Below are 14,209 nucleotides of genomic sequence, written 5' to 3'. Positions count from 1 at the left end.
TTAGGTTATGTTTCTCTGGGCCTGCTTTATTTGTTGGTGTTGGGCTACATTTTGAAATGAGTTTCCTCAATTTGTAATGTTTCCCACTATTAATGAATACAGTTCCCTTGACCAAAACAAAAAAAAAAAAAAAAAAAAAAAAAACCAATTGAGAATATATCAAGAGCATATTAGACTGTCAAATGTGTGATCTAGATTAGCAATCTGGCAACATGCATGTCAAGTTTTGTTTCTTGTATGTGCTTCCAACTTCAAAAGTCTCAAAGACAAATCAAATCAAGAGAGCATGAATCATTATTTTGAAATCTTTGATTCAACTCTATAGTCAGCTATCACTACTATAGTGTTTGCTTACCGAATAGATAAGAAAGCAACGTATAACATACCGAGCATAATGTTTGGGACCTTTGCCCCAAAACCATGGGCTTGGAACTTGAAACCCCAGGCCGAATTGATATTTCAAAATTTGAATCTGAAACAACGAAATCAATCACAAGATAACATTTTTTAAGAATCTGTCAAACATAGTATAATATGAAATTTATCTTATTCCATTTACCTAATCCAAATTAATTCAATTTAATAACAATCTATCCAATCTAATTTAGAAACATCTGCTGCATCATACGATTTCATTAGCATGAAAATCCAAGGAAACTAATAAACAATTGAATAAAGTGATGAGTGGAAGCAAAGCCACTAATTGCCACCCTTTGGGAACAAGCATGCTTCAATCATGAACACAGAAGATAAATGCCAATGGACCAAGCCCTGTTTAGTGATCAGTGAGAGAGACTGCTACGATGCCTCAATCATGTCAACTCTCCGAATCCTTATGCGTCATCTTCCTTGGCTTGTACATGCCCCACACCAGCTTTATGTAATTTTGATGAGATAGTGGCATTGAACTAAAAATATATTAGTATGTTAAATTCTAAATTTTATTTATTTATTTATTGAGATTATGATTTTTAAATAGGGGTTATTTGTAACATTGGTCCCTCAACTATACTCGGAGTTACATTTTGGTCACTCAACTCAAATATTAGTTGCAGAGGTCACTCAATTAGGTGTTGTGTTGCACCATTAGTCCCTACCGTCAAGTCTCTCTAACGGTATGGACTAATGGTGCAACACAACACCTAATTAAGTGACCTCTGTAACTATTTTTGGAGTTGAGTGTGAGTGACCAAAATGTAACTCTGAGTATAGTTGAGGGATCATTGCTACAAATAATCCTAACTGAAAAGTCACATTTGCCTATCAATAATCTAAGGGCCAGTTTGGCATTGATGTGCTGTGAAAATAATCGCTGTCAGATTTGCTGTAAGAGAAAGCAGTTTGGCGTTTGGTAAACTTTTTGTTAAAAGTGTTGTTAGTATAGCTTCCCTCATAATTAGAAAAAAAAAATTGCAGCATAATCATTAAACTCAGCGCCTCTTCGAAACTGATTCCTGCATAATCAGGAAATGAAAGCACCTCATTAGTTGTTTTCCCTTATAGCTTTCTCTCACATCAATTTTTAACAATAAGTGATTTTCTTATAGTTTACCAAACGGGCTGGGCTTCCCAAATTTTTTTAAAAATCACTTATCACCCCAAATAAGCAATGCCAAACGGGCACTAAAAGATGCTTGTCATGTCATCATTTTTAACAGAAAAAGTCACAGACTTGACGGTAAGGACTAATGGTGCAACACAACACCCAATTGAGTGACCTCTGCAACTAATATTTGAGTTGAGTGACCAAAATGTAACTTCGAGTATAGTTAAGGGACCATTGCTACGAATAACCCTTTAAATAGCTCCAGTACGGCACAGGACTTGTAAGTGTAGCTCACATAGTTAGTAGCATTTATCATGCACCACCGAGGTCTGTGTTCGAATCTTTTTTTAGATTATTATAAATAAACCCAATCCTAGACATGTATTTATAAAAAAACCCAAACACTATTTAAACATAGAAACACACCCAAAATCAACCCCAAAGTCAACAATTGTATATTTTTTGGGTGTGTTTATAAATGGGTTTTGAGTGTGTGTAATGATGAGTTTTGGGTGTGTTTATAAAGTGTTTTGGGTGTTGGGTTTTTTTATAATTTCAGCCCCATTTTGAGTGTTTTAGTGAAACTCCCATCTTTTTTTCTGATTGTCGCTTGTATCAAAAATAGCTCCAACATGCAAGTTCATTCGGCTTTGTTTTCTAGTACTACACTCTCTCTCTCAATCAACCAATTAAGATTTTCCAGATATTGTATTGGTTAGTGCCTTAGTGGATTGTGAAACTTAAGCCACCGTTGACTAAAAGGCAGATATAATAGTATAATACAGTTGTTTATTTCAAAATATAAGAAGCCTTCATGAAGTGGATGATGAATAATTTATCCACTAAGCCACTGAAGCAACATAGTTTTGATTCATTAGTGGTTTCTGCCACCTTGGTCTTCAGGATCATGTTTAGCACTTTAGCCCTCATCACAGCCTCACCTTGTTTTGGCACAGTTTGAGGAGGTTGTAAGAAAATTAATTTGGTAGGGTTTTGGATTGACTCGTGAAAAAGGAATCAGGTGTCTGTGTTTCAATGAACCCAGGATTGGATTTCAAAATTCATGAGGCTGCTCAAAGTAGTTTGAAACATGCCCATCACCTGTTTGGTTGTGTATCTGAGAATAAACAAAAGAGAAGTGTTCAAGAAGTAAGCTTGATTGCTCAAGATGCAGTGGAAGAATTCAGAAAACTACTTGCTCTCCTTGATGGATCATTGTTATCAAACCAGAAGAGGATCAGGAGAGGTCCTTTGCCAAAATCCCATGACATAAACCAGGTTGAACTGTTGGACTCTCCTAACCCTTCACCCCAAAATACTACACACAATTGGCCTCAGCCTCATCCCCAGCCCCAGCCTCAGAATTGCTTGGTTAGACAGTTTTTTAGTGCTGTTCATCAAAGTGATCAAGCAACTGCAAATGTGATCCACAGTAATAGCTTTAGCATGGGTAGAGAGAAAAAACCGAAACCGGCATTGCAGCAAGGGCAATCTGAAGCCGGTGTGGTTCTTCCTAATAATTTAATCATGGGGTTGAACCAATTCTCACAAAAGCCTACTAGCACTTCTTTGATCAGTATGGATGGAAGTAGCCTTAACACGCGGATGATACACTATTCGTCGTCTGAACTCTTGGCTTCTAGAGATTGTACCTCTATGTTTTCTTCCAAAAGGAAGTGTCAGGTGAAAAGTGAAGAAGCCACTCCAAGATGCCTAGTCTCTGCTGGTGGATGCCATTGCTCCAAGCGAAGGTATTGAAATCCTGATTAAAATGCAGTCCTTTATGTCACTACATTTTGTTGGTTTACACAATATTTATGATTGGATTTCTGATTTTCTATCTTCTTGTGTCCTGCTAACGGTTTTTAATTTCTTGTATTTGTTCATCTCCTAACAGGAAACTTAGAATAAAGAGAAGAATCCGAGTTCCGGCTTTAAGCAATAAGCTAGCTGATATACCTCCTGATGACTATACCTGGAGGAAGTATGGGCAGAAACCTATTAAAGGGTCTCCATATCCTAGGTATGTCTATGCTATTTTATTTTTGCCATTCCATAATGATTTCAAATCTTAAGGTCTAGATTGTTTAATATGTATATCTTCTCTTCTGTTTCATATATTTTGGCTTATTCATCATACACAAACAATCCAAGCTTATGGCAGAGATGAAAGTTAGTCCATAATTCCATAAAATGAATGAGTCCTTACTTGGCTGGAAGAACAGAGGAAAATGAATGAATTATTTCAACAAAATCACTTCCCTTAGTTTGATATGCTTCTTATAGATTATTACTCTGACATTGTCCTTGGATATAGAATTTGCAACAACAATATATTAGATGATGGCCATGAGCTTTATATGTGCCCTTCTTGAATGTTATATATATGCTTAGCCGTTTCCAAGCTTAGCTGATAAGTCTGTCCATGGTGCTTTGCCTTCAAAGGAGTTATTACAAATGCAGCAGTGTGAGGGGATGCCCTGCAAGAAAGCATGTCGAGCGATGCTTTGAAGATCCTACCATGTTGGTTGTTACATATGAAGGCGACCATCAACACCCCAAGATTACATTTCAAGCACCTACAGTTGCGATTTAAGTTAACCCGTATAATAAATCCAATGGATGCCAACATTTCAGAGCTTGAACTGGTTTTGCAGTGTAAGCTTCTCTTCTGTCCTGAAAACTGTTAAAATTGTATACTTGTAAGTGTAAACTAGTCCTCTGTTTTTCCCCCTTTTTTTTCTGTCTCTTAATTTCCTAGTTTGTCCTGCTTCTGGTATGTAATTGAGTCTTCAATAATGCTTTTCTCAGATCATTGTATACGTTCTCTTTAATGATATAAGCATCATAAAAGGGGTTCATATCTGAACTGTGTCAGGTGCCATTCTTGCTTGTCGTTGACAACCTGCATAGGACCCCTTATACTATCAGTCTCCACCCCACACTCAGGCGAAGTTACAATGCATAATTACATTTCTTATTGTTGTGAAGAAATTATGCTATCCAACTTCATCACATCAAGTTAAATCAAAGTTGTAACACGAAAACCAAGTTTAATCACGGAAGATGTACACAAAGAAACCCGATACTCTTACAGATTATTCGACAAATACTAGACCCTAAGAGTTTCATCGGTACTGTACGTTTTCTAATATTTTTCTTTATAACCTTAACTTCGTTGATGCCAGAACTTGGCCAATGAAAATTGCCAACGTGGCAGTACTCTGCCAGGCTGATTATGTATGTTCCTTCAAATTTTTGATACAAGCGTGTTTGGGCCTGGAATCCGTGTGCCAGCCCAGTTTGGCTGTTGGGTTCCTCTGTTTACAAAAAAAACAATGGTAAATGGCCCATGCTATTCAACTATTAGGAATTAATTTAAAACTAATTCACATTTTTGACCGTTTAGAAACAAAGTTACCACAAATTGTAATTCAATCCAAAATATCAAAGCTATTTGAAATAGTTCTTTTCCAAAATAGACAGTTTCTTATCTGTTAAGGTTTGTCAAGTTAATTTCCTCACCGTTGGTGGCTAAACTTCAAGGAGAATTGATGACCTTAAAAGTTGGGAAGTAAAAGTAAGACTTGCTTTAGTTGAGAATCACGGTGATTTATAACATTGATTGCCGGAATTTTTTCTACCACAGGGTGTTTGGATATTTATAGCACCAACATTGGAAGAATCTAGGAATTATTGTTCACTTCATTTTAGTTGTTGCAAGGAACGATTAGGAGACATTCAGGAACATTGATGAGCAGGTGCCAAAAAATGACCAATGCTTTGACTGACAAAACTTTTGCCACTTGTGCATTAAATGAAGATTAGTGTCAAACCAAAAATATCCAGATTTCTTCCACATCATTTTTCTCCTATAAATACAAGAGTGCCTGGACTAGAGAAGAGACACCCAACCAACCAACTAATTAAGCAAAAACTTAACAATCAATCCAAATTGATCAAAAGAAATCAAAGATCATACGATCTTGCAACTACCAAAAGCAGGCAAGCAATCTTCCTTAAGAAGCAATCTAGCTCAAAAAGAAGTCCAGAAAACCAAGAAGAAACCAAGATTTCCTTCACAATCCAAATAAGGTAAATCAGACAAAATTCAAAAGAGATTAATTCCTCTTACAAATTTGGTTCAGCAAATTAGATAAAACAAGAAGAAGTCAAGTATTTCATCATATGAAATCCTCAACAAGCTTTTCAAAGACATCTTAATGTCTTAAAATTGTCTAGATAGCTTTCAGATTAATCAGAATTAACCAGAACAGGTACTCATCTGCAGTTCTGATCACTTTCACAACCTCTTTAAGGTTCAACTTGTTTATAGCTCTGCCAACTTCAAACTTGGTATCGATTTCCAGTTAATCTCTATTAGTTGAAGGTGTTGACGTGCAATTCCAGTGCAGAAACATTCAGTCCGGTCAACAAAAGTTCAGTTTAGCCTCATTATAAGTCATCATTACGACTATGTTTTCAAACAGAAGTCAAAGTCCAACACCTCTGAGAACTACATAGATTTAGAGATTCATTTGATGCTTTATGTTTCAGGCAGTTCTGCTTGGATTAGTTTGTTATATTCTCCATAAATTCGTGTAGTTTGCTTTGCTTACCAATTTTGTCTAGATAAATTGTGAAGTCATCACCAGTCTGAGGCATAGAAAAGAAACTCTCTTGGGAGGTTTCCCCACCCAAAATCACATTCGTTTGTTTAAAGTCTATTACTTGGGGCGCATGTATATAAAGTCATTCAAATCTGTTAGGGTATTATTTGCTAAAAGTAGCATGCTCACATAAAAGAAAGTTAATCCAGAAACCATTAAGTGGTTAAAAGATTAATGTGGAATTTTACTTAGTCTTTAACATATTCAAATATAAAAAAGGTAAACAAAGCGATATTAAAGGAGGGGGGACTCGAACTTAAGACTTGAGGTGCAGAGTAAATGCTCTTAACTGCTTGAGGTACAAGCCCTTTGCATGTTCCTTCAATTTTAAGCTATAAAAAAAAAAAAGAATGAAGGACAACATCATAGTGCAAGATAGGCAATGGACTTTCCTCATTACAAGTCCTAGATGGCCCAAGTGGTCTCCAAAGGGCTCAAAATTTAAGGCCCAGCCAGAATGTGTGGCCGACCATGACCAACTCTAATGAGCAAGTTTGAGCCTCCACCAAGTTAATAAGATTGTTTCACTGAATTAACAAATATGCTAAGTTATATTATATAGTTATGTACCTAGCTCAAGCTTCGGCCCTCCGAATCCGATCTGGTACAGCCAAATCTCCCACATATCTTTTGTAAAATTCTGAAGACACCAATTTGTCTGAAGTGAAGCTTTTCAGCCTGGATTTACCTACCATTTTGCCATCATTGAAGATAAGAAAAAACTAAGAGAGACATTCCAAGATATCACAGCCTTGACACTTGAGATACGTCTGAGACGTAAGACAAACCATCATTCAAGCACACCAAACACCATGTGTTTTGATTTTATCTTTTAGTTTCAATATAAGTTTCATGGATATCACTCTTATAGACTTATCTTTTAAGGGTTTTGAGTTTAGGGTTTTTCTGTGCTACAAGTGGGATTTGATTACAATTTCTAGACATTGGATGCTCTCTTTTTTCCCCTTTTTTTCCAAAAAAATTTGTTCATCATCTTTTGTAAGACATAGGATTTAAATCTTTCATTGCAATTGTGTAGATCCTTTTATCATTATATTCTACATTGAATCATTAAGGTCCTTTAAGAAACATGACTTTTTTTATTTTTGCAAGTGTGCTCCAACGCTTATTGAATGATGGGTGTAGAATGTAAGATTGATGCATGAGTGGGTGATGAGTACTAGCAGCAGAAGGTGTAATGTAAAGTTGGGCACCATCCTATGTTATTTACTCTCAACCATTAGTGATGCTTGCTAAAGTGGTAGGCCCAAATATCAGTCCTTGATCCATAATAAGCTTAGCCGCATGAAAAACTCCAATTATGGTTCATGTAAAAAAGATATTTCAAAGTAATTTCAGAAGAAAAATAATATTATTTGTTTTAGGAAAGCCAACATGATTGTCCCTTGAAACTGCATGCCTTTTTTCTTCCTGATCATGATCACAGGCAAAGACTACGATTAATTTGTAGTCTTGGATAAATGTATAAAGAGTCTAAGTTCACATAAGAGGGAATGATTCCACTTAGGGAAAAAGTGACTTAGAACGATTGATGCATTCCTAAGTTGAAGATTTGTACATATCAAACCAACTACTTAGATCATTTATCAATGCTTGAGATGCATCATTTTTCGTTCTACATCTATGCACGTCATATAATTTTATGTGATTTGGTGATAAATATGCACAAATTTTTCAACTTAAATTCATATTAAAGTATTACTGATATCATGATTCATACGTGGTAACAGGGAGTTAGCCCTAAAGTGGTCTTAGCTCCCCACCTCTTTTACAACCCTCTCTAACACTTTGAAAGAAAAAAAAAATACAAGCTAATGTTCGACCTTGATTTAAGATGATAAAATCAGTTATAATTAAGTTTTAATTTTGACCACCAAATCTAAAAGCTTTTGCTCCGCAATTGTGCATATATATATATGGAAACTACTTGCCTCTTTGTCGGTAAGAAGATACTCATCTTTCATGTGAATCACAGTTTGACACATATGTAAAAATAATTCATTAAAAATACAAAAATAAAAATTCATGCACACACGACATATTGCTATTGGCAGAAATGTAGGAATTTCTACTTACCTAATAAGAAATGAAGTATTTTTCATATATAATTAGGCTGAATATTTCAGATTCAAGTAACATCTATAAAATCTTTTAGAAAAGAAGTTTAGATGTGAGGCAAAATTATATTGAAGATCAATCGTGAGAGGATAGATTTGTTGAAACATACGTGTAAAGGGAGATTTCCTCGTTTCTCTCAAACACACAAACACAAAACACTACAAGGGTTTCTGCACTGCACTCATTGAACAAGGTAAAAGCGACTGGTGGAGGTCAACGTTATTGTCCTCTTCTTAATCAACCTTTTAATTAACTATAGGTAACTCACAACTTCAACATTAATATAATTAACCCCCCCAAAAAAACTCCAATATTGATTTCTTTTTGTATTAACTTGTGTAGGGAATATGATGAATCGATGGATGGAAAATTGATCAACCATCTATTTCTAGAGCTATTTCCTACAAATAATCATTTCTCAATAGACGTGAAAAAGGATCTTTGTGTTCAATCTTCCATCATTTTGGTAGAAAAACTTTTCTTTATAAAAGTGAGCATGCCCCCCAAATTTTTCGTCCAAAAAGGACGCACATATTTGTCACCATAATTATTTCTCTTTATAGCCAATCTGCTTCCTTTCTCCTTCTCATCATAAACAAGAGGATATAAAATTATATCTTATGTAAATAAGTCACACGTCCTATGAAAACTGATAAGTTTGGAACCTCCAAAACCACTAATTTACGACGAGAAAGAAGAACTTGCAAGATATATGCCTTACAATATTGACCACAAAAACGGAAAAATAAAGAAAGCAAGATATTCTTATGTCTTACATATGCAACATGGTTAAAGAAAGTTGAAGATGTATAGGATCAAATTGAGATCAGAATGATGATTTTGTTTTTTGAATATGTGGTCCAAGTACATTTTGGATTAAGTTTTTTGTTTTTTAAACTCGTGAGATTTCTTTAGTGAAAAAATGGAATGTAATCTTTTGCCGGGTTAAGCGTTTTAAGTTTGGGATGTGGGGTTTAGGGTCAGGACTAGTATAGAGACTGTAGAAACAAGAAAGAACGTTAATCTTTCTTCCCAACTCAAAATTTACTTTTGTCCAAAATAAAATCATGAAGATACAAATTAAGAACTTGCCACTCCTCTTTAACATATATATGTGTTTCTTTAATTTATTTATGCATAGAGAATATCTCATTGGAACCTTGATACCCTTCTTTGTAATCCTCAGGACCACTTATAAAATTATTGTAACTGATCAGTACAGATATATTAAAACAGTGGGGCATATATAATAAATGGCATAGCTCCATAGCAGCGATATGTGAACAATTTGAAATTCGAATGCAGGATGGCTTGCAAAATATACTGTAATGTTAATAGTGGCACTTGCAGACAGACAATCTTAATCAAGATTGAGAAAAGAGACATGACATGCTCATTTTGATCGTGCCATAAAGCGCTTCTGTATAATTAAAAGTGCATTTTATAGCATTTGGTAAAAAGAGAAAAAATAAAAAAAATTCCTGAGGTATACTGATTAAATACTCTCTAAAGATGAACATGGACGACGACTGGATTAATAGTGTTTGTGGTTTACATCATTTGGCAGGAATAGGAAAAGGTGTTTTTTGAGGTTACTGGTTAAGCATTTAAGTACTTTCAAAAGAAGCAGTTCTAAGGGAATATGAGAGAACTACTTGAGTTTTTTGTGGTAAAAAAGGAATAGAAAAAAGTTCAACACAAATTCGAGTGTTTTCTTACAGCATTTGTTAGAAGGAGAAAAAAGTGCCTGATGAGGTTACTGAGTAAGCACTTCTGTGTGTGCGAAGATGCAGAGACACTGGTTATTATATATATCAGACAATATTACACCATGCAAATGTCACATTTCAGTGCAGAACGACAGGTCCAAATGCTGTCAGAATAAATTTTTCTTTTTCCCCCAAAACAAAACGTGGCCAAAAGCCGCAATGGATGCTGTGCATGCATGGATTTTGCATTGGTATGGTTTCTTTGTACTTAAAAAGTGGCCTCAAATCTCACAATGTTATTAGTACCCAAAACAAGTGTCAAATTTTAAAGTATAAAAAAAGTACACAGCAACACTAGGCCAGGAGGGATTTATTTAGTACTTTGAAGAATTTATTTTGTTTTCCCCTAAACCGTTGCCAAAAGGCGCAATTGGTGCTGCGCATGGAATTGCATTGCATTGCATTGATGTGTGTGGGGAAGAGAAAGATGGAGATAGTGGCAGTGGGGACAAGAAGATCTTTGGACTATCTTCTAAGAAGATCCGCCATTTATGTACCTACCAAACACAACTCTTCTGTACTCTTTTGGTTTATAGGTTAGCCTACCCTACATCCTCCCTACTGTCCTATACTTTTATGGCCATCCCCACCAGGTCGTGAAGGAGAAAAACTTTGATGCACTAGGTACATGAGCCGGCTTAGGTTCACTCGAATTTGAACTTGTTTATGAAGGGTTTTTCATAAATTTGGCCCCTAAACTTTATGTTCGCTGTCAATTTGCCTTCGGAGGTTTTTTTTTTTTTTTTTTTTTGGGTAATACCTTTGGAGTTAATTGGCTAATTCACTCCCCAAAGTGAAATTTCTACGCACTTCACTTTTATGTATTATAGGGCCATATGTTTGATGGGTGAGATTGAACTGGACTATTTCAATTAAAATGAATAAGAGTCTTAACTGTTGTTTGGGAGAAATTATAGAATACCTACTCGTAAAATTAACATAAGTTGGTGATACTCCTATTCAAAATTTGACATGTTCCTTGTACCTACCCGTAATAGAGAGGAGGGCGGAAGAGGGAGGGGAAGAGAGAGACACAAATACATGAAAAAAGAAAGACCAGCGGCAGCCATGGCAGAAAGGTGAGGGGCGGGGGCTTTGTCGCAAGTTCAAAGAAGGGGTTAATGTTGCTGAGGAAATTTTATTTATTTATTTTAATATATATGTTTTTGATAAATTAAATTTAAATTGAAAAAGGGATTTTAAATCCAACTGTTTAAATTTTTCTTTAAAAAGTTGTACACATGTCAAATTTTGAGTGGGAGGATCACTTGCTGACATGGTGGTACGGAATCATTCTATAATTTCTCGTTGTGTGGTGTATGCATCGAGATTGGACTTATTAAAGTGGATAACAATCCAACATATTGTATCTTATAAGTCCCACATAGAGGAGACTAATGGGACTCATATGGACTGGCTTGGACTCAACTCTAATTCAATCCAAGCCGAGTCACTGAACAAGACATAGAAGAAAAATTGGTCTTTTTCAATACCAATTGGAACTAATTTTGACATATTTAAGATCTTATCAACACAACAAAGATATCAAATATGAGTTTTTTTAGTAATGTCATTCGTCTACCCTTTTCACAAAAATGAAAATGAATAATTTCAATTATAATGTGTGAAAATGTCAGAAGTACCCAATTGTTTGTCGCTATGACTAATTAAATTTTATTAATTAAATATAATTAAATAAACGACTAGTCGAGTCATCCTATTTACGGTTGAGTAATGCTATTTGGACACACAACATTGACACACTTAGTGACATCCGCTGATGTGTAAATGTATCATTTGCTCTTCTTTTCTCCTCATTTTCTGTTCAGTGAATGATACATTGACACATCAGCGGGTGTCACTAAGTGTGTCAATGTTGTGTGTCCAAATAGCATTACTCTTTACGGTTTAGCACATACTTGAATAGACACATACCAACCTTAAAATGTAAAATAACCATACCAAACTTAAAATGTAATGAGTCGACCAAGTGTAGCTTGAAGCACGATCGGCCATTCTAGCTAGTACAAGAATGGAGTTAGTGATTCTAATCAAACATGATCACAATTTTTTTTTTTTTTTTTTTTTTTGTGTGTCGAAGTTAGGAAGGGGAAGGAGTATTCTCACACGCATAACCAAGGTGTCATAAAGGTTCGAACTTAAATGAGGCCCTTCTTCATTAGCTAGATACCATTAACAATCGCAACATTTTGTTTAAGTAGTAGATAAAATATATCAAGTAACAATAATGTAGATAAATTGACTGATTTTGTGATAAAAAAAAATACTCACACGTGCTTCTTACTAAAATATCTTAATATGATTTAATTTAAAAAAATTATTATTATAAATTAAAATAATTTATCAGAAGGGTGGTGGTTAGGTATTTAAATAGGCTATAGCTTAACATGATTATAACACTTCAATTAACAACGAATTATAAATAAAATCATTGATGCTATAATATATTATGTGTTTTCTTGGGGCGTGCTTCATTTTTATTCCTATCATAATGTTCTTATGTTTCAGTTCAGCCATAGTTCCTCATAATATCATAACGTTTTTTTGCTTCACCCATTTACCTCATCGACAAGTTGCTTCACCCATTTACTTTTAAGAGCTTTTATTTCAAGTGTTTTTATTACAAAAGTTGTGCGAGTATCGTTTCCTTGTTTTTTATTTGTGCTGTGATTATTGCTTTGTTGAGGATATAAATTCTGGTTGCGACTACACTTAGACCAGTGCATTAGGCAGAGGAATTTATGCGTGCTCTAGCAAAAAGACTTGTCCATCTCATATTTAATATGTTTTTTTCTTTGTATCTCTCATCACGTGACTCGTCTTGTAATGAGAAAGATAGAGAGAAAATAAAATATGTGACATGAAGTTATACTCGTGATCTAGGGTCCATTGTCTTGAACAAACCCTTTTGCTTTAAGCCAGAAACTGTGCAGCTTTCTGTACTATTATTTATTACATCAGATTTTCTATTTGTTAGCTGTTGCCAAAGATGGTCCCTTTTACAATGGTACAGCAACTCTGCTGGAGATGACAAATAAGATACAGTAAGATAGAAAAGGCCTGCTTTAATTACTCAGAAAAAGAGAAAAAGTTAACGTTAATATAATATACTTATCTGCAGTCTGCATAAATAAATTGTGTTCGAGAAATCTTAATCTTTGTCTTGCAAAACCCAAGTAAGATCTTCTCTGAGAGAAGTATCTGCGACAGATAATATGATTTGGGGCACCCTTAATTTTGCAAGTCACTGTCATCAAAATTTAAGGTGTGTACTTTTAAAGTTCCAAAAATCTTACTGTATCTTATTTGTCATGACCCTGCTTTTTAATTTTACAGTAATGCAGGTGCTTTTTAATTTTGGCATTGCATTGCATGGACCAAGAAATTGATTAAAATGTTTTATTTTTTTGGGCAGAAGGACCAAGAAATTGATATGTGGGTTAACGTGAAAGGGACGAGAGTTGGGCACAGAATATTGCTATGCAGATTTGAAAGCAACCCCTGAGATGCACAGAGAAAGAGATGGGGCAAATTGTCAGGGAGTTGTAATTAGAAAATGGCTTTGGTTGGTTCTGACTTCAACATTAGTTACATGTACTGTGGATGCCAGCTTCAGAAGGGCATCCAATTCCAAACAATATAATTTGGTCCTTTCCTTATATCTTTTGTTTGTTGTAGTTGGTAAAAATCAAACAAAGTTTCTGCTAAAATATGAGAAGTTATGAGAGAATATTTGTTTGTGGGAATTTTCTTTGTATTTCTCTTCTTGTATGAGGTCATATTAACGGAGACTTAGTAACCAAGTAAAATAATAAATTCTTATTTCTATTTACAGTAGGAAATCAAGAATTAAAGTAAATCAATTACAATTAATAAAGGAATCATTGGTGTGCAAGGAAAGTAAATGGTCCACAAGTCACCCAAACACTCCTATTCACGTTGGTGCATAGATCTCGCCAATGCCCAACTGGTCCAATAAATGTGGAACGCTCTACTGGAAATTGCATTTATCAAAATATCCGCCAATTGATCTGTTTCTGCATATTTAGAAACTGAGCTATTTG

General features: G+C 34.9%; 1 protein-coding gene across 1 annotated transcript; it reads left to right on the top strand.

The window, feature by feature from the left end:
- Positions 1–2,141: 2,141 nt before the first annotated feature.
- LOC110748496 (putative WRKY transcription factor 15) lies at positions 2,142–4,415 on the top strand. Its single transcript, XM_021948472.2, has 3 exons — positions 2,142–3,297; positions 3,444–3,569; positions 3,992–4,415. Exons 1-3 carry the CDS (start codon positions 2,582–2,584, stop codon positions 4,140–4,142), a joined length of 993 nt encoding a protein of 330 aa, XP_021804164.2. The 5' UTR covers positions 2,142–2,581; the 3' UTR covers positions 4,143–4,415.
- Positions 4,416–14,209: the final 9,794 nt, after the last annotated feature.

The sequence above is a fragment of the Prunus avium genome, chromosome 5 (assembly GCF_965620075.1).
Source record: "Prunus avium chromosome 5, drPruAviu1.hap1.1, whole genome shotgun sequence".
In the NCBI taxonomy this organism is placed as follows: domain Eukaryota; kingdom Viridiplantae; phylum Streptophyta; class Magnoliopsida; order Rosales; family Rosaceae; genus Prunus; species Prunus avium.
This window is presented reverse-complemented; position numbering and strand designations above follow the sequence as displayed.

Bases quoted from the DNA above. Each gene is read 5' to 3' on its own strand.
- LOC110748496 (XM_021948472.2), top strand. From the start codon at position 2,582: ATGAACCCAGGATTGGATTTCAAAATTCATGAGGCTGCTCAAAGTAGT. The intron at 3,298-3,443 runs GTATTGAAATCC...ATCTCCTAACAG, and splicing joins TGCCATTGCTCCAAGCGAAG to GAAACTTAGAATAAAGAGAA. The intron at 3,570-3,991 runs GTATGTCTATGC...TTGCCTTCAAAG, and splicing joins AAAGGGTCTCCATATCCTAG to GAGTTATTACAAATGCAGCA.